General features: G+C 37.6%; 1 protein-coding gene across 1 annotated transcript in view; it reads right to left on the reverse strand.

Moving 5' to 3' along the window:
* Positions 1-26,837, reverse strand: part of LOC140322326 (uncharacterized) — a 72,902-nt gene that overhangs the window by 10,286 nt on the left and 35,779 nt on the right. The window contains exons 19-27 of the mRNA XM_072398905.1: positions 18,933-18,938; positions 18,780-18,830; positions 16,868-16,999; positions 11,458-11,616; positions 9,032-9,154; positions 6,002-6,069; positions 2,076-2,153; positions 1,511-1,697; positions 350-463 (exon numbers count right to left, since the gene is read on the reverse strand). Coding sequence (XP_072255006.1) covers positions 350-463; positions 1,511-1,697; positions 2,076-2,153; positions 6,002-6,069; positions 9,032-9,154; positions 11,458-11,616; positions 16,868-16,999; positions 18,780-18,830; positions 18,933-18,938 — 918 coding nt within the window. The remainder of the gene's footprint in view (positions 1-349; positions 464-1,510; positions 1,698-2,075; positions 2,154-6,001; positions 6,070-9,031; positions 9,155-11,457; positions 11,617-16,867; positions 17,000-18,779; positions 18,831-18,932; positions 18,939-26,837) is intronic.

The following is a 26,837-nucleotide window of genomic DNA, read 5'->3' on the forward strand; positions in this document are numbered from 1 at the left end:
TGCTCACTGCCCCATTTCTTATTCAAGAAGGTCCCTAGTATTACAAGGTCTAGTTTTAAAAAGTGTGACTCGGAGGCAGGTCTGACCTGCCTTTAGCGATCCTTGCTTTTCATTTATTCCTGGTCTGTTTTTATTTTTATAATTCACTTTCATAGTTATGTTGGGTAAATACAAATTAAAAATATATTTTTTATATTTTAGGCTGCAAAACAACAAATTGGGAGTATTTTAAAGGGAGTAATTCTTTACTATACCTACTGCATGTGATAATACTAATATTAGCAAATGTATTACTTACCAAGCCTTTACATATTATATTTACCTCTATATTACCTCTATATTATATTACCTCTATCTTTGGGCATCAGACTGCAGGGCACCTCCATACTATTGTCAGCTAGTAGCAGGGTAAATGACGGAACATCAGGATGGCAGATGTCATGGGAAGGATTCATGATAATATCTCGAGGTAAAAATTGCATTGAAAGACAGATATTATTAATATTATTATTCCACAGTATTTATATAGGGCCTCCATAATACCCAGCACATTACAAAGTCCATTGTCATGTTACTAGCTGTCATTTAAAGCGGCTCACAATCTAATGTCCCTGCCACAGTCAAATGTCCTAAATACAGTCAATGGTCAATTTTAGGGGGAAGCCAATTAACCTAACTGCATGTTTTTGGAATGTAGGAGGAACTGGTGTACCTGGAGGAAACTCACACAAACACGAGGAGAACCTGCATACTCTGATAGACCCATGCTGATAGTGCCCTGGCCGAGATTCAAACCTGGGACCTAGCGCTGCCAAAGCCAGAGCGCAAATAGTTAAAATTTCCTAAACAAAGCATTTTTTTTGTGTTCTAAATACTAGCACAATCCTTCAAGCCATTAGTCGTGCACTGATCCTATTTTATTTTGTTTCATATAAATTCTGGGATGTAGCTTAGCCAAACAGCTGACTAATGTTTAAATGTATGGAAGTTGATTTATCTGCCAAATAATTTGTATATCTGTTCATTCAATCATTTTCAAGATTTAAACAACACAGCAAGCCTAAGTAGAGCACAGTACATACATTTAGAGAAAAAAGGTGGTGTTTTCACCTCTTCCCCAGTCAGCTGTACTTTTTTTATTATTATAGAGTATTTATACAGCACCATCATTTTACACAGCGCTGTACATAGTCGTGTCACTAACTGTCTCTCAAAGGAGCTCACAACCTAATGTCCCTACGGTAGTCATACCTGATGAATGTAGACTAAGGTCAATTGTTAGGGAGAAGGCAATTAACCTAACTGCACGTTTTTGGGATGAAACCAGAGTACCTGGAGTAAACCCACGGAGACAACCTGCAAACTCCATGCAGATAATGTCCTGGCTAGGGATTGAACCTGGGACCTAGTCCTGCAAAGGCTTGAGTGCTAACCCCTGAGCCACCATGCTGCCTGTAGTGTTTTTACCATGCTGCCAGTGGTGTTTTGCTTGAGAAGTAAACAAATTTACCTAGATAAGTGGTGTTGATTTTCTGAGTCCTTGGTGCATTTAGAAAAGACAACAGAACAATTTGCTCCATGTTATGTAGAAATTCTGTAATGAATTGTCCTTTAGGCTCTTGCTTAGTGATGTCACTTGCATTGGCTGAAGCCTGACTAAACTTTTTAGCTATTTCCTCGAGTTCGTCTTCTGCTTTCTGTAATGAAAATGAGGGAATAAGAATAAAGGAGAGAAAAAAAGAACAGAAAGAAAGAAGAGAATGAGTGAGATGGGGAAACATAAATCTAGTGAATGAGTGATTGAAGGATGGATAGATAGAAAGTGTGCATGTTAGAGATACATCTATATAAAAAGAGTGAGGAACAGAAAAAAAGAGAAAAAGAGAGAAAACAGAAAGTAGGACAAAGAGATTAAACTAGTGAGAGACACACATAAAAGGAAATATGGATATTTGTAGAGGGTAACACACAGATGGGGTAATGGGGAAGTTCCAACACTACAAATTGATGTAAACCTTGATATAAGACAACTATAAAGTACTCCCAACCACTTGTAATGTTGCATATTTTCTTACCTCTTTGCTGATGTTATTTACTTGACAAGATTTATTCAAGGATCTAAATGAAATCTCAAGAACAGAGCAGAATGGAACCTTAAAAAGAGAAAACAAAAGCTGTAAACCTCATAATGTTTGCCAAGCAATACTGTGATTTTGACATTTCTTAGAGATAATTTAGCTGCACATCACCATCACATCACCGACCTCACCGACCTCACAATCCCATTGGGAGAAATATTACAGTAATAAACTTCTAACAATCAGATATGTTGCGATTGTTTGTATGATATTCTGTTTAACTATCCTAATATAGAAAAGTGCAATAGAGGTCATTGAGTGCTCATTATTACTACTGTATAGGGCAGTGATTCCAATTATCTTTTATACCTTTGGTTATCTGTAAGGGAGGCTACCTTCCCAATGGCCAGCAATGTACGAGGCATTCTTTCCACAGATCACTACATTCATTTACTGTAAGTTGTAAATATAGGAATTATAGCAGAGTTCCCCCATTATTAAATATATATATATATATATATATATATATATATATATATTAATATATTTCCCCTATCTGTTCTTGTCCCTATGTCATAAGTAGGGGTATTCTTTAGTTTGGAGTGAAGGATATCTCCAAACAGGTCCGACAGCACTGCTTCAGATTGTAGTGCAGTGGAAGCAACAATAAGCACAAATACGGAGCACATGAATTTTTGACTTGCATTCTTCTTATCGGGTTTTACATTATGTTCTGTCAGACAGTTACACAGAGGCAATATTCTCCCATTTTTGCTAATACAATTCACAAAATGTTCTCATGGTTTGGCTGCTGATGTGTTTAAAAAGGTTTAAATAAAACTGACAACAGGAGTAGGCCTTACAAGAGACCAGCAGCCACTGGTGAGTCCTCAACTCAAACTAAACCTCTTGGGTCTGGATCCAGAATTCACAAAACTATGGGTAGAAGCATTAGAGAGGGCACCAGCAGCATCACTACCAAGCAAACCACCAAAAATAGTAGGAAACAGAAAGAGGCCCATTGTATACAAGGTAATAGGAAATAGATTACTTCCAGCGTAGCTTATTATTATTATCATTGTCTCTGTGGGTGAAGACAGTGAACATGAAACATTACCCTGGAGCTAGTGTACTTCTGCTTTTTACACAACCAAAACCACCCTCTCAATCCAATCAATAGGTTCTCAATCCCCTTTCCTGCTTAAAGACAGTATTACTCTTATGAAATGAAGACAAGCGATTTGTGTGAAGAGTTAATATTGAATAAAGAGTCGTGTGCTGATGCACAACATTTATTCAAACCAGAGGAGCAGTAGTGGTGGTGATGGTGGTGGTAATAAATAAACCAGTACTTGAAAAACAGCAGGTAGACGAGCAGTACTTGGTAGCAAATTTGTGGTATATTCTATGTTATAGTCAGCAAACAATGATGATAGGGTTTTAGACAAAATACCGGTTGTAAGTGATGGTAGGAATGAAGAGGTGTGTCCTGTAAGGCAAATAAGTTTTTATAGGGCAGAGCTTCTAATAAAGCTTGAAGATCTGTGCCCAGGGGGTGTCCACTGTATAGGCATTTTTTATGCCTGCTCATGATGATGTATCTTTTGCTGTGCACATCCTATTTAGGAAAGTGCATCAACCACTGATCTGTGAGAAACATGTGCTTAAATATCCTAATGCATCCAGTTCTCAAATTGTTTTAGAAATTAAAAATTGCTGGTGTTATTCCAGCAACTAGTAATGCTGCTGCATTTGATTGATACCTGTAGGAGTCAATCATCATCAGGGCTTGAATTTTGTGCTACTGTTGTATCTTTTATTATTATTAATATTAATAATAATAATAATAATATTATTATTAATAATATAAACAGGATTCATATAGCGCCAACATAATATGCAGCGCTGTACATTATATAAGGGTTGAAAATGACAGACAGATACAAACAGTGAAACAGAAGGAGGAGTGGATCCTTCCCAGAAGAGCTTTTATTCTTGGAGGTGGGGGGAAGTAACACACAATAGGAGGGAAGGTACGTAGTAGTGGGAAGTAGTGAGGGTTTGAAAGGAAAGAAGAAAATGGGTAGGCAGTTTGAAAAAATGGGTTTTAAGTGCTTTTTTAAATGACCAGAAAGTAAGAGCAAGCCGAATAGGACAATGAAGACCATTTCAGAGAGTTGGGGCAGCTCTAGACAAGTCTGGGAGCCATGTGTGTATTAAGGTTATGAGTGAGGAAGTCAGTAGTAGTTCACTGGAGGAGTGAAGAGAGTGGCTAGGGAAATATTTTTTTACCAGGTCAGAAAGGTAAGTGGGCCAAAAACTGTGGAAGGATTCGAAGGCAAAACCCAAGAGCTTGCATTTGATTCCCAGGTAAAATGGAAGCAAGTGAAGAGAACTACAAAAAGATGCAGCAAAGAGGAAAGGTAGGAAGGATGGATAAGTCTGGCTGCAGAATTGATAACAGCATTTAGAGGAGACAGTCGGGTTAGTTGAGTACCAGGGAGAAGGGTGTTACAGTTGTCCAGGACTTGGAAATGTTCTGAATATGAAGGGTAAATGAGTAGGCAGAGTCGAAGGTGACGCCAAGACAACATGCCAGAGGGGAGGGACAAATAACAGTATCAAAAATATGTCAGGGGGAGATTTGGATTGATGATGAGCTGGGTTTTATCCAGGTTGAATTTCAGAAATCTGTCAGCCATCCGTGATGAGATGGCCAACAGGTGGCATAAAAACCTTATCCAGGACTAAGGGAGACAGGTCAGGGGTGGACAGATAAATTTGAGTGTCATCAGCATACAGGTGGTACTGTAAGCCAAAGGAGGATATGAGACTACCGAGAGAGGAGGTGTACAGAGAAAAGAGAACCGGTCCAAGGACTGACCCTTGGGGAACACCAACAGGGAGGAGAGTGGGTGAGGAGGAGTTACCATTGAAAGAAACCTTAAAGGAGTGGTCAGACAGATAGTAAGCAAACCATGAAAGAGCAGTGTAACTGATACCAATGGAGTGCATGATTTGGATTAGAAGGGGGTGATCAACAGTGTTAAAAGCAGAGGAAAGATCAAGGAGAAAGGTGGTGGGAAAAGTTGCCTCATGACTTAGCTCTGATGAGGTAACTGGCCACTTTAGTAAGGGCTGTTTTGGTGGAGTGGGCAGCTCGAAAGCTAGACTGGAGAGAGTCAAGGAGAGAGTTGGTGCTCAGGTAATTGGTGAGTGTTTTATAGACAAGGCATTTAAGAAGTTTGGAAACATATGGGAGAAGGAAGATAGGATGGTAGTAGATAAAAATTTTCCCCATACCACAAAATGATTTGGAGTGATTGATGTTCATTAAAATGAACCAATCTTGGGTTGGTGATCTGTTTTAGCCCCTGTTCCTTATGGCAAGCAAAAATTGTACCACTACCACCATCAACTACCCTTGGGTTACCACCACAACCACCAAAATCACAATTATGGGTGAACCTTTCCTAGGAATGGATAAAGACTCTCCCAGATTCCTAAAACTGGTTAAAGAAACCATTGATAATGATTTGCACCAAAAAGAACAATTACAATATGAGTAGGCTAGTGAATTTGTATAGCAGCAATGGGGAAAGCTATCTGTGACTGATCATAAAGTGACATAAAATCATTTAGTTACAGGCATACATAGTCATTTTTTTTCACATTGTGGAAAAAAAAAATTGTCTTTTTATCCACAATTAGAGGTGAATAGATTATATCAATGTATTCGGACTGGCCCTACACTGTCCCCAGATTCCTAAAGATAGCTAGTGATTGGGTTTAAAGTTTTTTACACCCAAAGTAAGCATTTTAAACCTTAAAAAATTTCCCTTGGAAATTTTGCCATTCTGAGCTCATCTAGTGATTGTTATTAAAGTATTTAAGTAAAGAATCAAAAATATATAATAACTTACCTTTGTAGTCTGATTGTGGCAGGAATCTAAATACCCTCCTTGAATATCTTTAGGCAAACACTCTATAACTAATTCATATTAGACAGCATAAATTATTACACAAAATAAATTAGTTTAAAAGACATATTAATACTACAGTTCTATTTTTCAAGGAGAAAAAAATGCTAGTTCTGCAGTACAAAAATCAACTTCCTTCATTCTTTGCAGTACTTTTGCTCCTGTCTGAGTTCTAAATACATTCGTTATGTCTATTAAAATCAGTTACTAAAAGGGATTTTAATGCATCTTGTGCTTACTGTAGTGAGCTCTCTATGGCCAGGATCCACAAATTTTTTGTATTTCTCTTACAAACAGCAGTAAATTAAGTAAGGATAAGTTTGCATGGAGTCTGCAATGACTATTATTTTTAAGTTGAAGACCCATTCTAAAATGCATCTGAAAATGAGCTGTAAACTTCTCCAATTTATGGGTAACTATGTAGTTAACAATTATATTCACTATCTTACAACATATGACAAGAATTAGGAGCTCCACATGCTGGATGCAAATTTGTTCAATTCCTCATTTTCTTTAGATGCAACAGAGATGTCCTCTATCCAGCAGCATTGTCCCTTTCTTGATGCCATTCCCAGGTAAATGGGCACCAAGTAAAAATGAATGCAGTTATATTTTTAAAAAGCCGCCAGTGCCCTATACCTGAAGCCAACTTCTAGGCAGGTAACTAGTAAACAAGTTTTTATATATAGGCATTCTGTACTCATCTGAGATTGGGTATCTCTGTGGGTATTTTATATTTTCTAAAAATGGGCCTACCAGCATATTCAGTGCTTCAAAATTAAAAAAAAGAGAAAGAGTTCAAAAAGAGAACATGCAAATGCTCAGGTTTTTGATAAAAAAATGAGTAACATAGAAACCATGGCAAGCTAAACCATCTCAAATGGTCATCCTACAGCTGACTGTTGGGGCACAGAATCTTCAACATTTGTATCCGCTCTTGCTTTGATTTCCAGTGGGTATCTAAATATTACTACAGAGTTATATTTTTTGTCACCCAGGTGTCAAGTCCTCTTGTCTTCTTTCCTAAACCGGAGACCGGTTTATCAGATAAAAAATGAATGAGCTAAAACGCTTTCTGATTTGACATAGAGGAAAACAATGTGCCTCAGAAGACACCCAATCAAGATTTGAGTGCAAAATTTCAGTTTCAGTTGAAGTTTCGGTAGCAAGCCTTGATGATACTGATGGGTTACTATTAAGCATTAACAGTGATCCAGAAAGTGGTTTTTATAGTAGAAGTGACAGGTCAAGATACTGTGTGAGTGTTTTAGTGAGGACAAGAAGCTACATATGTAAACAATGACAATTTAAGCATCTAATGAACGCGTAGGAAGTGTATGACCAATTTGGACAGCCCTCTGCTTGAATATTTGCCTGTTTTCTTCAAAGACAAAAGTAGCAGTATTTACCAGAATACTTTCTTGGTAGTCGTATTACTAATATGACAAGCAGCAGGGTTGCTGATTTAGCTGAGCAAACATAAATATGGTATACTGAAATGTCATACAGAATATACGGACTTCTGTGACAAAGAGACTATTTTTTGTAATTCTGCAGCACCTGAAGCAATGGTAGTGCGTTTACAGGATGTCAGTGATGCTTGTTCATCTGTGGCTGAGGAGTTTTCTACTATTGTTTTTAGACGTTTCTCTTATTCTTGTTCAGACACTTACCCCTATTAGACTCTTGCCCTAGATCTCTTATGTATAACTCCAAGGTTCTAAGTTTTAACCTACACTTAATGCTTCTTTTTGTCTATATATACACCTTGTTAGCCCCAGTCTACCCCTGGTTTCCTTTTTTGACACTATCTCCATATCTTCCCAGGCTTCCTTTTCCTTCTGTCTAAAAATTTGACGGGCCCTGCAAGTGGGCCCCATACCATGGCACTGGTGGGCCTCAATCCTAACTTTACGCCTAGGTGGCCGAGAATTAGGGGCAGTGCTGCACCCTTTATTTTTTAAAAAAAGTGTGTTGCACCTAAAAAAATATAAATTAGTTTTGACCCTACATAAAAGGGTTCTCAACCCTTTTATGTAAAGCGAAAATTCTGAGTATAGGTACACTTTAAGGTGTGTTTTTATAAATGTCATTTATAAACTACAGAGAACTACAGATGTTTTGGATGCATTCATCAAAATCTGTAGTAAATAGAAGCGCTTGAAGCGAGCAGGTAGGTTAGACGTGTTATTGCACAAGGGACTGTCTCTTTCTGCAAAAATGTGCACCAAGCAGAAGGCTCAAGTCGATAAACCTGAAAGAATTTTGGGCGTAGACGTTGGCTTTGGTAAGGGTGCTTGATCTGCCTTGTTCCAATCTCAATCTCAATTTGAAAAGCAACATTACTCGCTGGCTGTGTTTGAGGTGTGTGAGCTTTGCAGCATAGTTTAAGGTGAGGGAATCAGCTCATTATAGGAAGTGAGCACTTATGTATCCTTCCCCAAAAGTGGGAGGGTGAAAGGTGAAAAACCAAAAAAACAGCACAAATCATTCTGGTATTCCAGTACCATGACATACAACTCATTTGGACAACTTAAGATTTCACTTGCTGCTGATTAACCATCAAACTCTGACCCCTAGCAATCTGACATCCAGAACTAGGGACTGATGTGGAACTCTACAGAGACCTCGAAAGAGTCACTGACCCCAACTAAACTTCCATTATCACCTATCAACCACCTGTTGGCTTCCCCCCCATACATTTTTTTTACTTTTTTTACTCTAACTAGTTTAATGACCCCCTTGAATAGGTCCATAAATTCTTGGGGGTCATTACTAAACACTTGGGGGAACCCTTGTTTAAAAACTTCATTGTTATTTAGATATGTTTCTAATAGGTATCTGGATTGTTCTTTGAGACATTTCTAGCTGTAAAGAACAGACATGTTTCTGTAAACATTGTAAAATAATAATATATAACAGAAGACAACCAAAATAAACTGATAATGTGTTGAAACACAAAATGACGCTCACCAATACACTGATTGTAGACATTCTGGAACCCACGGTTGCAGTCACACTTATAAGATCCACCTGTGTTCGTACATGTTCTATTAGGGCCACAGATGTTGGGGTTTTCTGAACATTCATTAATGTCTGTAGGCATAGTGATAGATGTTTCTACAGGAATTATCAAGTGCATTGTTAAGCAAGCAACTATATTACTACAGACATAATTCATCATGGGACTCAACGGGCAGTGGAGGAGTCTGAGTATTGTATTAGTATGTAGTTGCTGCCTACTGTGTAAATATATTCATTTTCCAATGTTTTATTTCTATTAGACCAACCAATAGATTTTGTTAACTTGTCCTGACCCTCCTATATTCTATCAAATGACAAAATGAAAAGAAGAGTTTGGATTTACATACACTTTATTCAGTGGAATATAATGCGAATATACTAAAGTGTGTATAAAACAATGAGCATGTTTTTTCAAACTTAATAGAAAATAGACTACTATAGGTAAACCTAGCGGATCCAGCAAACCTAGAACAAATCTGGTCCAGAATTGAAAACATTTGCGAAATAATAGCAAATAATTTTTGAGAAATCCATTCCAGGTTTGCTGGATCATGCACCAGTAAAACAAAAATGGGTGTGTAAAAAAGTAAAATGTGAAATAGACTGAAAGGCCCTGTATAGAGGGCCAAATTAAGTAAACAGAAAAGCTAAACAGTAACAATATTTCTATTAAAAAAATATTTTGTAAAATGTAAAAGTAAATTTTTCCCCATGGAGTTTATTAAGCACAGTATATTACTGAGGTTAGCCCTTAGCTCGGAGCAAGAGGCTTTTAGTTTTTACCCCTCATCGAAAATCAACTGCTTAATTATAACAAGCCTGCTTTTTTAAAGCTTTCTAAAGCTACATACACACGTTCAATAATTGCTGTTAGAAAACGAACGATTATTGACCGATCAATGATTATTCACAGTTATTTTGAACAATCATATTGTGCACAATTCTGTACATGCTGAAAGGATACAATTGTTTAAATATAATCCACCAATAATGTACACACACTGGATACGATCGTTTGAACGATGCAGGAAGTGATATGTACAGGAGAAACTGTACCACAGAACAACCCACGATCAGTGAACAACTGTACACACAAGAGATAGATAAAGATCGTCGCCCATTCAGATCTGCTGGGACAGTCGTTCGTTTCCAGAGACATTTCTCGTTCATCGGTGTCATTGGCAAGTCGGTGTGCATTTTTTTGTTAACAATTATCAGACAATCGGTCATTAGTCGTTCGTTTCCAACGATATTTATTGCACGTGTGTACATAGTCTAAGGCTGTAAAAGATTGATTATGTTGGGAAATTGTGGGTTATCCAGCACACCTAGAATGGATTTGACCAAGGATTGAAAACATTTACCAAATAATAGAATTTAATGATTTGAGGAATTACATTCCAAATTTGCTGGATCACACATGTTTACTTATGAATGCTATTCTCTTGGGGAAACCTTTGTTTAAAAACTTCATTGTTATTTAGAAATGTTTCTAACTGTTTTCTGGATTGTTCTCTGAGACATTTCCAGCTGTAAAGAACAGACATTTTTTTTGAAAATACTAAAGTGTGTATAAAACAATGAGCATGATTTATTAAAACTTTCCAAGACTGGAGAAAATAGACTACTATAGGTGAACCTAGGGGATCCAGCAAACCTGGATTAAATCTCGTCCAAAATTGAAAACATTTGCCAAATAATAGCAAATGATTTTTAAGTGAAAGGCCCTGTGCAGAGGGCCAAATTAAGTAAATAGAAAAGCTAAACAATAACAATATTTCTATTTAAAAAAATGATTTTTAAATTGTAAAGAGAAATTGTACCCCATGGAGTAAAGCACAGTCCATTACTGAGGTTAGCCCTCAGTTTTTATCCACTCATGGAACATCAACTGCTTTTATAACGAGCGTGCTTTTTTAAAGTTTTCTAAGACTGAAAAAGATTGACTATATAGAAATGTGGGTTATCCTGCAAACCTGGAATTGATTTGGTCAAGGATTGAAAACATTTGCCAAATAATAGAAATGAATGATTTTAGGAATTCCATTCCAAATTTGCTGGATCTCCTGTGTTTACCTATGAAAGTCTATTTACTCTCATCTTAACCACCTAGCCGTTATGCCCGTACGAAGGTCGGGCAAAAAAAAATGGCTAGGATGGTTAACCCCGTAATTTTGTCACATCCTTAAAAAAAAAAATTTCATGAAAAACAGTGGATCACTTTTGGTACAGAAATCTAGACCTCAGTGTAACGCTCAGGTGGTTAAAGAGCTCTAATAAATCAGATCCAATGTGTGTAATAAATTGCCAGGATAAACATATTTCTTTATATATATATATTTCTTGAGGCATTGTTCTTTCATCTGATCACTTACCTGTACAATCATTCTCTTTTTTGTTTTCGGAAGGACAGAACTTTGTGATGTTTCCTCTGCGATAGCCATTTTCACATGTACAGTAATATCCTCCAGCTGTATTGTAACAGTTTGAGTGCATGCCACAAACATGAAGATTTTTAGCACACTCAGATATATCTAAAAGGGAAAGACACATGATAAATCTGGTATGGCTCTAAATATAAAAATGTGCACAGATATTTGTCCAGAAAAACTGCATGAACATTAGTTTTGTGTGAATTAACCAGCATTCGCTCACTTTTTGAAGTATTTTTGTAAGTGGCTGTTGTTGAAATGAAGCAAAATTTTAGGTTGTTAGTGCTTAGGGTGTGCCACCTTCATTGTCAGAACAAAACATTTTGCACATATTAAAAACAAAATCATAGGTATAGATATTATTTACAAACTTTGCACAAATGCTGATACATTCACTCAGCACATGTTTTAATCATCAGACCCCTAAGTGTAAATTGTGTGAATCTGCGAGTTTCCAATTCTGGACTCCATTTCTAATTTTTTATTTGGCAAATCCCTGACTGCTGTTTTTGTTCAGCAGCTCTGCATGTAATTTTACATTACATGACCTTAATACTTTACTACCGGTATTTGTATACTTTTTTTTGCTGTAATAGTGCTGGGTAGCAGGTCTACATTTCCAATGTGTGCCATTTTTGTTATTTCCCTACAAAATAACCTTTACATCCAGTTCCTTAGCCTGTCATTTAACCTGCTAGATTTATTAAAATAGAAAAATGAGAACGCAATCAAATCTGTATGAAAGAATTGACACTGCGTATGGGTTATACAAACTTTATTCCAATGTCGAAAATAGCCTAATGTATCCAGACATTTTGATATTTCATTGACATTTTCCTCTGTCTTTGTGAAGAAATTAGATCTTGCATGAACCCACAAAAGTCTATGTATCTGTCTGTAAAATCTAGACAAACCTAAAAGATTGTATAATTGTTCTGTAACAAAGCTTTAGACAGTGTGACTATGTTACACATCAATAGCTTTACTTGAAGAGAGGACCCATTGATATCTAATTAGAAGAGCTCAATATCAAATCATAAGATCATACTGAGCATACAAGAGTTACCGAAACACACGACAGGTAGGGTGGATTTCAAAGAAAATGTTGTTTATCTAGCTAAACAAATGTCCAATCTGCTTCTGGAATAGGCCTCATTCGTTCTCTTTAGTCCATATTTTACATACTTGTGCGCCCAACCTCTCCATGACTCACGAGTGACTACCTGCCACTCACCTAATGAAACCCACTGCCATGCATATTCAGGTCACTCCTGGATCTGAAGTCATGGGGCCTGAACCCCCAAACCCTTGGTAATCATTCTGTTCTAGTGGGATCTACTTTTCTGGAAGATGCTTAAATTCAGGTGCTCCAATCACATTCTTCCTATACTGCAGGTTGTTCCGGCGCCGCTGTTCCTAATTGCAGGCACAGGCGCCGGGCCCTCTCTTTCAGGTAGTGCAGCCCCACTACCGGTGTTCCATGCCAGTGTTTCCTTCCTGCTGGAGACTTGCACTGGTGTTTGAGCTGGCGTGGATGTGTCTCCCTTCATCTATGAGGCAACACATACACGCCCTCTGTTTCTACACCCTATAGATGGGAATGCTAGTATTTAAAGGCACCTCCTACTACAGGAAGTTGTCTGAGCAATCCTAATGTTTTAGCTTGTGTAAACTCCTAGTGCAAAGGTGATTCCTCTGTTTGCTTTGCTGTGTGCTGGACCTTGTTTACTTACCCCTGGACTTTGCCTGTTTGCCGCCTTACCCTGACCTTGGATCTTGTTTTTGGACATTGTCTGATTGCCATCGCCCTCTTGGCCACTCAAGCCCCCTCAGTGCTTGCACCGAGTACCCTGACCCCTCTGGTCAGCTGCCACTGACCTGGGGGTCGCTCTGGAGTGGCACCTGGCAACTACCCTGCGGCCCAAGCTTATCCTCACCATCAGAGGCCCTAGTGAAGACCCGGTAGCGGCTTAGTTACACCCCTCCGGAGGATACTCAGTCAGTGGCACAGTGGGTCCACACCCACGTGCATTACATACTCAAACCCTAGTCTGGATCCCCCTGTATACAACTTTACAAATATTACATATTTAGCATAGAAACCCTCATAACAATGTATTATTATTATACAATGTATTATTACAAATATATTTAGCAAACTTCAATAAAGAATACATTTTCCTATGAGAACCTCTCATTTGTTTGTAAAAATTAAAAAACAGCTATTCGGAGGGTGAATGTCCCCAGTGGTTCTAATCATTCCCTATTGTGTTCATAACAAAAAAAAGGACATTTTAATTTTTTAAATTTTTTACAATTTTTTTTATTTGTGACTAATTCAGTTGTATGCAGGCATTGGAATTTGAGCTATTGAGCTTTGTACTCAACAATTTATTCCAATAACATCACTCACTTAGAAAACATTAGAGAAAGATCTTAGAGCACACTGACCCCCTTCAAAGACCCTAAATTGCTTATTGCTGCTATGAGGAGACAAGATATCTGATAATGATGTTTAACTTCCCTGGCAGTATGAATAATGAGGATTTTTAAATGTAAAAGCAGTACATCTAAAAATCCCGCCTACCTGCCTATTGGCCCCACCCTCCATCCTAAGACTCATGAACAGATGCCCGGCCGGCATCTGCTTCCCCTGGTCTTGTGTCCCCAACGTTCACGCGCTGGGGGAAGATGCTGGCCGGCATCTGAGAAGTGGATGCCGGGCATCGCTGACGGATGCCACGGGCACTGCTGGAGGACATTATTGGAAGGTGGGAACCAGGTAGGACTTTTTAAACTCCCTGTAAATTCCACCCCGAGTGTGGCTCATGGTTACTGCTTTTGGTATGGAAAATCCACCCCGAGCCACGCTCGGGAATACTGCGAAGGAGGATAAGGGCACATTGGCAGAAACCTCTCATCATTCATCCAAGTGAACCTACTTGCAGACCACCATTAGGAGCCTTTTTTAATCTAACTCCAGTTTCCAAGTAAGTTATCCTTCTCCTGTTTGTTAACAATGTTTAGCCCTTGTCTACCAAATTCTCATTTAATATTGCAGACCCTGTGCTTATTTTGCCTCACACATATCTGCAGTGAAAACCCTAATATTGTTCTTAGCAGTCCGGATATAAATATTTTTTTAACTAATATAACGTCAAGTTATGTGTATCTGCATTTTATTTTTGCATGACCATAATATGTAACAGTAATTGCACAATAAATATCTGTTAGATGAGTGCTGGTTAAAAGCCATGGCAATTTAAAGCAATGGTTGGGGTAGAGATGGCTATTGAAAAAAGATTTGAAGTCTGTAATAGATTTAACCATTAACGTGTAGCAGTACCATCAAGTCACAGATAGCCCTTATCTACCGCTAGACCTAATCAACTGTGTAACCTCTGTTAGGGTTGTGCCCTAGAAGGTGACACCTAATTACTTAGAATGTGGAGTTTAGGTCTCCTGGTTTTCATCAGAGCACCCCGCAAGGGGTGAGGTCTAGTAACCCTAGTGGCCACCAGACTACTTTTATTGTAGGGAGAATACCAGGTCACTACCCGCAGGCTCTCCCCACCAGGGGTGAGCTGGAAAGGAGGGCTTTAGTGTAGGGTCAGTCAAAGATCAGGTACTGGATAGGTGGCTGGTTAGAGACAAGGTTGAGATGGATTGAGGTCAGGGCATTTTTGTGTCTCCAGGTGTCAGAAAACTCAGATAAAGTGGCCCCTGATTGAACTCTCAGATGTTTTCTGAAACCCATTTATAATAAACTTTATATTTCCAATATACCATTCTGTATAAAGTAGTTGGCTAATTTGTAGTTGGATCGTTATGGTGAGTATTGTGAGATCCTTTTCTCCTAGGCCTCAGGAAAGCCTGGGAACCATATTTAGCCTGTTCTGGTGAACCATAAGTCCCAGACATGCCTAGTTTTGTCTCTGTGAACTCTGTATTTTGTGGTGAATAATATTCTGGGAGTTGACAGTTCATAAAACATGTACTTATGAAATTATTAATAATGGATAGAACAAGGGCATTTTGGAAGTGTCCACAAAGCATGATACTTCCGAGAGCCCCCACCGCACGGGGGCTCTGTGTTATTGGATAGTTGTATTAGTCCCACCTCTGTGGTTGGCATAGGAAAAGCCATGTAAGCCTAGCAGAAAGAACTCTCACTGATACTATCTTGTTGCTAAGGACAACAACACTGACACATTGAGCACTGCAGGGAGCCCAGTGACTCTGACTAATACCTTGGACTTCATACAGCAACCCAGGCCAAGGCAAACCAACTCTACCTAAGTATTATATCACAGTTTTCTCTTTTATTTTATACTTTTGCTATAGTTCTGTTAGTGCTCTTTGATTAGTCTTTATTTGTCTTTCTTTGTTTTTGCACTGTTTTTGTATGTTTGTACTTATTAACACTATAAAAAGTGTAAGCTGAATCTCTGAATGCTAGAAGTAGAAATAGTGTAATTTGCTAACCTGAAAACACTACTCTAATCATTGTGATTGCTGGAGTGGCAGTAGGTGACATAGACAGTATTAAAGAAGCAGAAGCACAACTGTGGTTGTCAAGGGTAATGGTGGGTGCTTCCGTTCAAGTCATGATAGCAGTCTACCTGAGATGGGGTGTTTGGCAAGGGGTAGCAGAGTGGTTAACTTTGCCCCGTGATGGCCCTTCTCAGCCTGTTGGTGCGTGGACTGTTGCTGAGCGCGCTGGTAAGTCTGTGCGCAGGGGTGCGGGCTGAGAGGGCGTCCATCACAGCAGGGTCATGGTCAGACAGTGGTCAGGTATCTGGAAAGGCAATACCTGGAGGAGTATATCTGGGTTACAGCCTGAAACAAGAAAGATCTAAATAAGACTAGCAGCAAATAGCAGGACAAGGTTGAAACCAGGCACATCTCTACATGCCAAAACGAAGGCTGAGGATGTTACAAGCTGCCAGACTGATAATATGCAGACAAAATGGTAACAGGTAGAGCATTCAAATCAAAAACATACCCAGGTAGGTATATTTTTTTTTAATTACTATATTTATTACCAAACTATTTTTATACAGCTCTATTGCTATATCAGCTCTGAACTATCTTAAGTCATCTGCAAGCCAAATCTGTGTTTTTTTCAGCCAACTCAGGGAGGTAGTCTGGGGTCATCATTCTGGTCTGAACATGTAAAACATACCGTGAGCTCCCTGTGGTTGTGTGCCAACATTATCCCCATCAGTGGTAATGTTTTCATGCCACCGCCCTGATGACATCACTTCAATATCAAGGACTGTAAAAGGGAATGTGTAGAATTGCTTTTCATTGTGTCACCATGATGTTTGTCACCAAGTGCAGCTCTACTCACCCTCACACACAGTTGTAGGTATAGGCACTTTAAACTCAATAAGTTCATATCCATCCATACAAGGACACGCTGATACATTGGCACATTCATTATTTATTGGACACTTCCTATTCCCATCACACACTGTTCCATCTACATGAAGACAGAAAGGTACATAGAAATAATGATCAACACTTATCACATTAGGCTATATTTGTATCATTTATATAGTCATTTCACATTGGATCTAGTGCCTTACATACTATATGAAACTCAGCAGTGTAAGTTTTAAGAGTATTTCCAAAAAGCAATCAAAATTTAAAACAAGGGCTACCATGAAATATCCAACTCTACACCAAATCTCAATAAAACAGTTCTAACTGTATGTAGGGGCCTCATACAGAACCAGTACAGTGAAGCATTACACTGTGCCTATTTTTTAAGTTGCATTAGTTAAACAATAAATGTTATCCTCTTAGATTACTGTGAACAATGGACCAATTTATAATCACAGATATATAATAATTAATAATTCTCATGATATTTCTTTACTGTATGCAAGAAGAGTTTACCATTAGAGTGTAAGGGAGGGTACTGAAGGTTAAAGAGCTTACAATTTGTTAGAAAATAAATGAGAATACAGAACATTTAAAAACTTCCAGTTTTTATAGATGTAAGATGGAATAAAATGGAAGAATTTACAATTAGGGATGAACGATGAGGGATTGAAGAATACATAGTACAGGGTTGGAACTGTAATCGTGGTTGCCGTGCTGTACTTCTACTATGTATTCTTGGATAGAGTTTCTCTATCTAAGAATACAGGTCACTACAGGTGGTGAATGGGGACAAGTCCGTATTCGTATTGGAACTACAGAGGCAATCTGCAGTTCAGTTTCCCACGTGACGTCACAGTGGGAAAGTGAACTACAGATGACCTTTGCAGTTCTACTACAATGTCCAGGCACTATAGGTGATGAATGGGGACTTGTCCCCATTCATCACCTGTATTGCCCTGTATTCTTAGATAGAGAATCTCTATCCAAGAATACATAGTAGAAGCACATGTATGCTGTACTATGTATTCTTAGATAGGGTTTCTTTATCTAAGAATACAGGGCACTAAAGGTAATGAATAGGGACAAGCCTGGACATTGTAGTGGAACTGCAAAGGTAATCTGCAGTTCCACTACAATCTGCCTGAACACCGAACTCGAACCCAAACTTTTCCAGGAAAAGTGCGGGTTTGGGTCCGGGTTCAAAAAAAATGTAAAGTCCGGGTTCGATCAACACTATTTACAATTCATACCAATGTAAAGGAAGATAAAGAATGGGGGATTACAATCTATTAAGGCTTACAGATGAATTCAGAAGGTGGCAGAGCTTACATTCTATTAGGGTATCAGAGCAGATGTAGAGGCTAAAAGATCTTGCAACCCAGAAGGTTTAAGGGCTTACAGTCTATTAAGATATAGGGGAGGGTACAAAAGGTGGAAGAGGTTACAAACTGTTAGGATATATGTCAGTAATGGATTAAGTGGATTGTTTTACAGTTAATTAATATACACAAGAGTGATAAAGAATGCTGAGTAGTTTGCAATGTATTGTATGTATGTATTGTGATGAATGATGTATATTTAGTTGGCTAATTTAAAAATGTAAAAACAAATATACATCAGCAGGCTACAGATTTGTTCCCGTTTCCTCCATGATCCTATGGTCAATGCATTGGTGTGCAATTGCTAATCCTAAGCACTGGCAGGACTGAGGAGGGTTTACGCTCCATTTAGGCTCCAACCCACAACTCACAAAAACTTTTTTTTTTTTTCTCAAAGCTGTAAAGAGTGTACAGGGCAGTGCTGGACCTTGGGGCAGGAATTGGTCTAGTATTCATAGTTATCAAACCCTTTATTCAACCACCCATCTTACTTACTAATTACTACCTTGCGACATGAACGGTTTTCCTCGTTTCTTGTAATGTTTACTGTAATAGAAATAAAGATGTAATATTATGATATACAATGTAGACAATTAAAATAAAATAGATTTAAGATACGTGTGATAAAGCGAATCTACCAGACTTTACCTTTACCTAAAAGAAGCACAATAAATCATTAGTTTTCAAAAAAGTAATATAGTACAGCTTACTTCTTGTTGTAGCCGCACCATTTGAACACAATTACCAAAGGACAAGAAGTGTGTTATTAAAAGTGTTGGTGGAATATTTCACTATTCGATTTGACAGGTATTCGATCAAATAGTGTGATATTGTTCGGGTGATCGAATGCCCAATTTGAACACCATTGATGTCAATAGTGGGAGAATTTAGGTTATTTTTAGTTCAGTATCAGATTGCTCCTGCAGCCCTTTACTGGTTTTAAGTGTTCTTGAATAGAGTTTCTCTATCCAAGAACACAAGGCACTAGATGTGATGAATGGGGAAACTTGTTCCCATTCAACCTCTAGTGTCTGGGGATCGCCTGCAAACACAGCTGTGACTGCAAAGTTCCCACGGTCATGTGATGAACTCTGCAGTTCCACTACGACCCCCGGGGCACTACAGGTTAATTTGATTGCACACTTTTCTCTATGAAAAATTCTCAATTCTAAAAATTGTACCACTTTTTGCATGGAAACACGTTAAGAATCAGACCGCTAGGGGGGTTAACAAAAACAACGAGACTTCTAGGCTCCCAAAACATAAGCATATTCACTTGACTAACAGGTCTCATTAATATTTAAATCACTAAGATATTTTAGAACACTGCACCGCAAGATTTTACCCTGATGGAATTTTGAAATTTCATTCAGATGCATGCAATCATTTGTACACATGCACAATAAATTTTAATTTACACATCAGCTCTATCAACAAATGATCACATAGCCCCAATAATGATCAGTTGGCTATGGTTTCACGGATTCACTTTAGATCCAATCAGTCAACCATATCATATTAAAATATATTATAAAAATTAACTAAAATATGAGTTAAAATCTTCCCATGTTTACTCAGGGCCACACAAACACGCAACATTACCTGATATCCCAACAGTCATGACCAAGATAAGTCCAATTTTCATCTGATATTCCATTTCAGATCACTCTTCTCCAAGGTGTAGAGGTTCAATGTATCCAACTTGATCTCCAGCTTTGTACAGGATACCATACATAGCTTACATTTAACATTTATATATCCTTCTGCTAATAACCACAAATTCTTTATCTCAACTCTGTATGATTGGACTGACTAAGTGCATGTGTTCTTTTACCTCCAGCCTATTTCTCCATCTTCCTTCCGCTTTGGTCACATTTAGGTATCTGTTCTGTGTCTCTTTAGTGACCAGGACACTTTTTCATACCCTCTTAGGTTTTTGCAGCTGCTGGATGTCAATGAACTTTCTGTTCTGCCTTTGTCAAATTCCTGGCAGCAATGTCTGAACTATTCTGTACACAGTGTAGATAAGTTCTGTGGAAGTGTAGGGGAAGTGTAGGGGAAGTGTTATGGCATGTATGAGGATGCAAATAGATAGTTTGCACCAACAAACGAAAGTCTAAATTGTGTATCCTGTAACTTTTTAAAGCCTTTACACTATGTGAAATGTGAACCTTTGTTCTGTTTTTCAAAATTATTATCTCCAAAAGAAACCCCTGAAAGCTAACTGGAAACAGAATGTAGAAGGCCAGGAAGGAAAATCATTACTGAAAACCTACTATTCTTCCAGTTCATTTATGAGCCGCACACCTGGCCAGTGTACCTAAATGATGCTTGAAGATGAAAGAAAAAGAAGTCACCAGCAATCTGATAAAAAAAGTTTCCCAATTCCTTGGAGTTGTTCCTTCATCAAGGCATTAGTGAACATCTTCTAATCAATTTCATGAAGGGAGCTTGTAAGACTCCAAAACCTTGGCCATTTAACTTGTGAGACAGTGCTAGGTTTAACACATCTGGCAGTTATGTGAGAAATGTTAAAAAAAGAAATAGAGGTACTGCTCAGAAGGTATACTGAAGCCTTTGTACAAGGTTTAAAAAACAATTTTTTGTGCCCTTGGGGAGCCCCTAGTGCCTTTTTAAAAACTTTGCCAACATGACAAGTAAGCTATTCATTATGGTGGGCCCTTCTTATTTCTTCTGGTGGACTCCAGGTCCCCAGGTTTATGCTGATGGCAGTGCCTTTCTGGTTGTACAATCTTCAATAAATCAACTAAAAGCCTGCTCAAATGAATACAAATTGTTTGGTTGGTTTAGGTAGGTCATCATAGTTTTGGAAGATCTAAAGTTGAATGTACAGAGATTATCCAGTCGCATGGTAACACATATGGTGACTGGTAATTCTAGAATGCATTAAGTGGTAGAAACCAATAAGACATTAACTTTACATTAAACTTTAAATTTGTACATTAAACTTTAATTTGTACGTTTTATTTTCTTTCATTTCTGCCAAACTGCTAAATAAACGAATTTATGCAAAAAAAGTTCTTTATTTTTGAGTATGATAGTAATTTGTGTGTAGTGTAATTTGGTCTATTCATCTTTGAATCTTAATTAAGTAAATAAAAGATGTGTTGTTTAATGCGTCTTTTTATTTTTTTAAAACTATTTTATTTAATCTTACTTTTGACTGTGTTTTTAAATAGATACAATAGACACAATATTGGGGCAGCTCCAAGAAATATTCATGAATGTGTCCTAAGAATTCCTAACAACAGGTCAATTTTAGAAGTCTTTGTTATAGGACTTCATTTTTGGCCATGGACCTTTTTTGATAGATGCAATTGTATCTTGTATAATTGTACAGACCACAACAAATATGGAGGGAGGGCAAAATACATGCTCCCTTAGCTTAGTAAATAAGATAAAGATCTATTCTATTTAATCAACCAATCATATACTAAAAAAAGAATCCTGTTTTGCAACATGGTTATTTAAAGAGAACACAAGTTTACTTTTAGCCTCCCAATACAGAACATTCACTTTGCAAAGTTAAGAGTCTCCTTTATTACTACACCAACTTCATTTGACAAAATGGCAAGGTGTTTATGGAGCTGGAATGCTTTGCATTTGGGGCCCCCACTTTTTTTGCCCAGGTCCCCATTTGGTCTAAAACCCTCCCTGCTGGTGACTAACACTTTGCCCTCTGCTTGCCCAATGTTGGACATAGTTTGGCTTTGACTTCTGCAGTTTGCACAGTTCATGTAAGCAATTTAAGGGATATAAATGATTTACTGAGCTAAGCAGTATATCAAAAAAATACATTACATTCACATTTCACATGTACCCTGTACAAATTTGACATAGGAAATTACGAGAATACAAATTTACAAAAATATAAATTTCAGTTTGTATCTGCTAATGACAATACAAAGACTTTCCTTATATATATTGCTCTTTGAAGTTCATCCATACATGTTCAATAATTCTAGCAAGCAGTAATAGATTATTGTTAGCTACAATTAGCCTAACTCCAATATTCAATATCTATACACCACAATGGGGAGTTTATATACCTTATATTTACAACACAAATGTATTTTCACACTACAACTAATATAAAAATAGAAAGATTGGATTTGTACAAACACTTTACTTCACTTTTATTAGAAAACGTCTCCTAATATGATCTCAAACACCACTCCGATATTGTAGGTCACATCAAACAGGAAGGGTAATCCCATTAAGATTGAGGAAGCAGAAATGATATGAGTTGATCATTAAGATCGATTCAAGGTTAAATTACCTACATCCAATCTGCTAAAAATTTACCCAGAATGTCCACTGAAATTGAGCAAGGTAGAAATATATTTTTATATTTTTTTGGCTTTTAGACAAGAGGCTAAAGGACAAAAATTAATTTTTCATGCAACATGGGCAGTTTTGAAAATATGCAAATCCTTTAACATGCATATGTCCCTTAAAGTCTTAAAGTTGTACATGGTGATTTTTAATTAAAAGAGGACAAACATTTCTTAAATTTCAACCAGATCATTAAATAACAAATCCCTTAAACTTTAACAACTAAGTAATGACCAACAGATAGTACCAGGTCTAAGAAATGGCAGGGGTGCCTGTAGGTTTAAAATCTCTGAAGCTCTATTACAGCTATATATATATATATATATATATATATATATATATATATATATATATATGCTTTTGGTTTTGAAATATATATAATATATATATTCCAAAGGCAAAAGGAGGTATGGCATTTTAAGACCCAATCCTATATTAACAGGCAGTCCACCTGACTAGGTTGTTGGACTGGTGTACTAACAGTGGGTCTAAATTCTGGATAAGCTTGGAAGACCAATAAGCTCTGTCACCGACACCAATTGATGCTTTGGCATGGGCCCCAAATACGGTTAAAGCTTCTATTATGCAACACCCTTGGATTGGGACGACTCCTAGTCTCTCATTTGGATTGGGCCGACTCCTAGTCTCTCATTTTTTCTCCTCTCAAAAAGTAGTTGAATATCCATCTCCCTTGTCTCCCATACTGGGATGTCCGGAGTTTCCATCTGGTATCTCTGATGCAACAAGGAAAGAGCACACTTTTTCTTTTAATGCTAACACATATCACAATTCTTATGTTTCTCTTATGTTTCTTATGTTTCTCTAAAAATTCCACCCAGTGTTGGATCTTGTTTGGTGCCACTGGTTCATGTGCAACAACATCTGTTACAGTGTAGTTTATTTTTAATTGACCGAAAGGGAACTAAAACCAGATTTTTTTTCACTTGTTCCAATTTGTTAAAGTCATGTTATATTTCATAGCATGAATTTCATCACAAATACTTCAAGTCAGCAACATATTATTTGTAGCTGAAGAAGAAAAAGTGGCAACATCTCACCACATCCCACCTCGTCCTCTACCCCTTACCCTAATCTTACAATAGCCTTCTGCCTCATTTTTTGTTAGGAAGCCCCCTCCTTGGATCTTTTGCCTAGTTTTTAGGTTCTGCTGTCCAATGTGGTGCCAGGGGGGAACTGAAACGGTTTACCCATGTATTGTATACTAACAGACTGATGGATAAAAAAAGCAAACCTGAGGGCTGAAGTTTTGGTTTAGCAATATTCTTCAAATACCCTGAAAAAGACGACAGGCGAAACACGTAGGGTACGAGACGTTTTCTCTATTTCAATAGCGATATCATTGTATAGTTCATGGGTCACTTGTCCCATGATTTTACATTTTATTGGGGAAAAACTGTTTCAAATACTGTATTAGCTTTCCTATGCAAAAATATGAATTGAATTGTTCTCTATAATACACAATATACATCTTTTTGCTGCACTAAAAACCTAGCTGTTTTTGGTCTTTTTACTTTGGTTTAGCAATGTCATTACAGTACTGCTCACAGTCGTCCTCGCTGGAGACTCTGACTTGAGGAAGAAAAGCCCTGTTGTTGCCAAGTTGTCTGCCATCACAAAGCAACACAATGCAAAACAGGGCAAGATGAGTCAGTAATGGGGAAAAGATGGGATGGAGGGAGATTACAGCCATCACTGGTAACTAATCTGCTCAAGGCAGGAATCCGGCTGGCAGTGAGGAGGCGAGTGTACGCGCGCACTCGAGTCCCGGACCGCGTTAATCCGCGATCGCTGGTCGCGCGTACTTTCGCGCTTCCAGCGATCGCGGATTTCAATGATGAATCAGGGCCAATATTGGGTCAGCTCCAAGAAATATTCATGAATGTGTCCTAAGAATTCCTAACAACAGTCCAATTTTAGAAGTCCTTTGTTATAGTACTTCATTTTTGGCCATGGGCCTTTTTTGATAGATGCAATTGTATCTTGTATAATTGTACCGACCACAACAAATATGGAGGGAGGTCCAAATACATGCTCCCTTAGCTTCCTTAGCTAGATCTATTCTATTTAATCAACCAATCATATACTAAAAAAAGAATCCTGTTTTGCAACATGGTTATTTAAAGAGAACACAAGTTTACTTTTAACCTCCCAATACAGAACATTCACTTTGCAAAGTTAAGAGTCTCCTTTATTACTACACCAGCTTCATTTGACAAAATGGCAAGGTGTTTATGGAGCTGGAATTCTTTGCATTTGGGGCCCCCACTTTTTTTGCCCAGGTCCCCATTTGGTCTAAAACCCACCTTGCTGGTGCCTAACACTTTGCCCTCTGCCTGACCTATGTTGGACATAGTTCGGCTTTGACTTCTGCAGTTTGCACAATTCATGTAAGCAACTCAAGGGATATAAATGATTTGATGAGCTGATCAGTATATAAAAAAATTACATTACATTCACATTTCACATGTACCCTGTACAAAATTGACATAGGAAATTACAAGAATACTTAAGCCAAAAATTTAAATTTCAGTCTCAACTTTCCTTATATATATTACTTATACATATTACTTTGCTCTTTGAAGTTCATCCATACATGTTCAATATTTCTAGCAAGCAGCAATAGTTTATTGTTAGCTACAATTAGCCTAACTCCAATATTCCATATCTATACACCACAATGTGGAGTTTATGTACCTTATATTTACAACATAAATGTATTTTCACACTACAACTAATATAAAAATAGAAAGATTGGATTTGTACAAACACTTCACTTCACTTTTATTAGAAAAGTCTCCTAATATGATCTCAAACACCACTCCGATATTGTAGGTCACATCAAACAGAAAGGGTAATCCCATTAGGATTGAGGAAGCAGAAATCATATGAGTTGATCATGAAGATCAATTCAAGGTTAAATTACCTACATCCAATCTGCTAAAATTTTACCCAGAATGTCCACTGAAATTGAACAAGGTGGAAATATATTTTATATTGTTTTGGCTTTTAGACTAGAGACTAAAGGACAAAAATTTATTTTTCATGCAACATGGGCAGTTTTGAAAATACGCCAATCCTTTAACATGCATATGTCCCTTAAAGTTTTAAAGTTGTACATGGTGATTTTTAATTAAAAGAGGGCAAACGTTTCTTAAATTTCAACCAGATCATTAAATACCAAATCCCTTAAACTTTAACAACTTAGTAATGACCAACAGATTGTACCAGGTCTAAGAAATGGCAGGGGTGCCTTTAGGTTTGAAATCTCTGAAGCCCTATTACAGCTATATATATATATATATATATATATATATATATATATATATATCCTTTTGGAATATATATATAATATATATTTTCCAAAGGCAAAAGTGGTATGACATTTTAAGACCCAAGCCTATATTAACAGGCAGTCCACCTGACTAGGTTGTTGGACTGGTGTACTAACAGTGGGTCTAAATTCTGGATAAGCTTGGAAGACGCTCTGTCACCGACACCAATTGATGCTTTGGCATGGGCCCCAAATACGGTTAAAACTTCTATTATGCAACACCCTCAGATTGGGACGACTCTTAAAGTAGTCTCTCATTTTTTCTCCTATCAAAAAGTAATTGATTATCCATCTCCCTTGTCTCCCATACTGGGATGTCCGCCGTTTCCATCTGGGATCTCCGATGCAATTTTTTGCCAGTGGCGTGCTAGGGGTGTTTATAGGGCATTTTCTATAGAATAGGTCATGCTATTACTTGCCTGACGTGCTAAGGTGTTGCCCCCTTTGGATCCCTGGCACTGTATACAACTTACCTTTTGCCGCTCTTTGTTCCTTGTCTTACTCGTACTAGGCACTCTTAGCTGTACATGCACCAGAATCTACTGGCTTTGTGACCCAGTGGGTGTACAAAAAAATGAAAATAAAACACAAATAAAACAGTAGAAAAACTACTTACAATAAAAAGTGAAAAAATTCAAAAGAAAGAGCACACTTTTTCTTTTAATGCTAACATATATCACAATTCTTATGCTTCTCTAAAAATTCCACCTAGTGTTGGATCTTGTTTGGTGCCACTGGTTCATGTGCAACAACATCTGTTACAGTGTGGTTTATTTTTTAATTGACCGAAAGGGAACTGGAAGAGTTGGCTTTATTTTTAAGTCAGAATCTATGTTTCAAATATC

This window comes from Pyxicephalus adspersus, chromosome 2, assembly GCF_032062135.1.
Source record: "Pyxicephalus adspersus chromosome 2, UCB_Pads_2.0, whole genome shotgun sequence".
Lineage (NCBI taxonomy): Eukaryota > Metazoa > Chordata > Amphibia > Anura > Pyxicephalidae > Pyxicephalus > Pyxicephalus adspersus.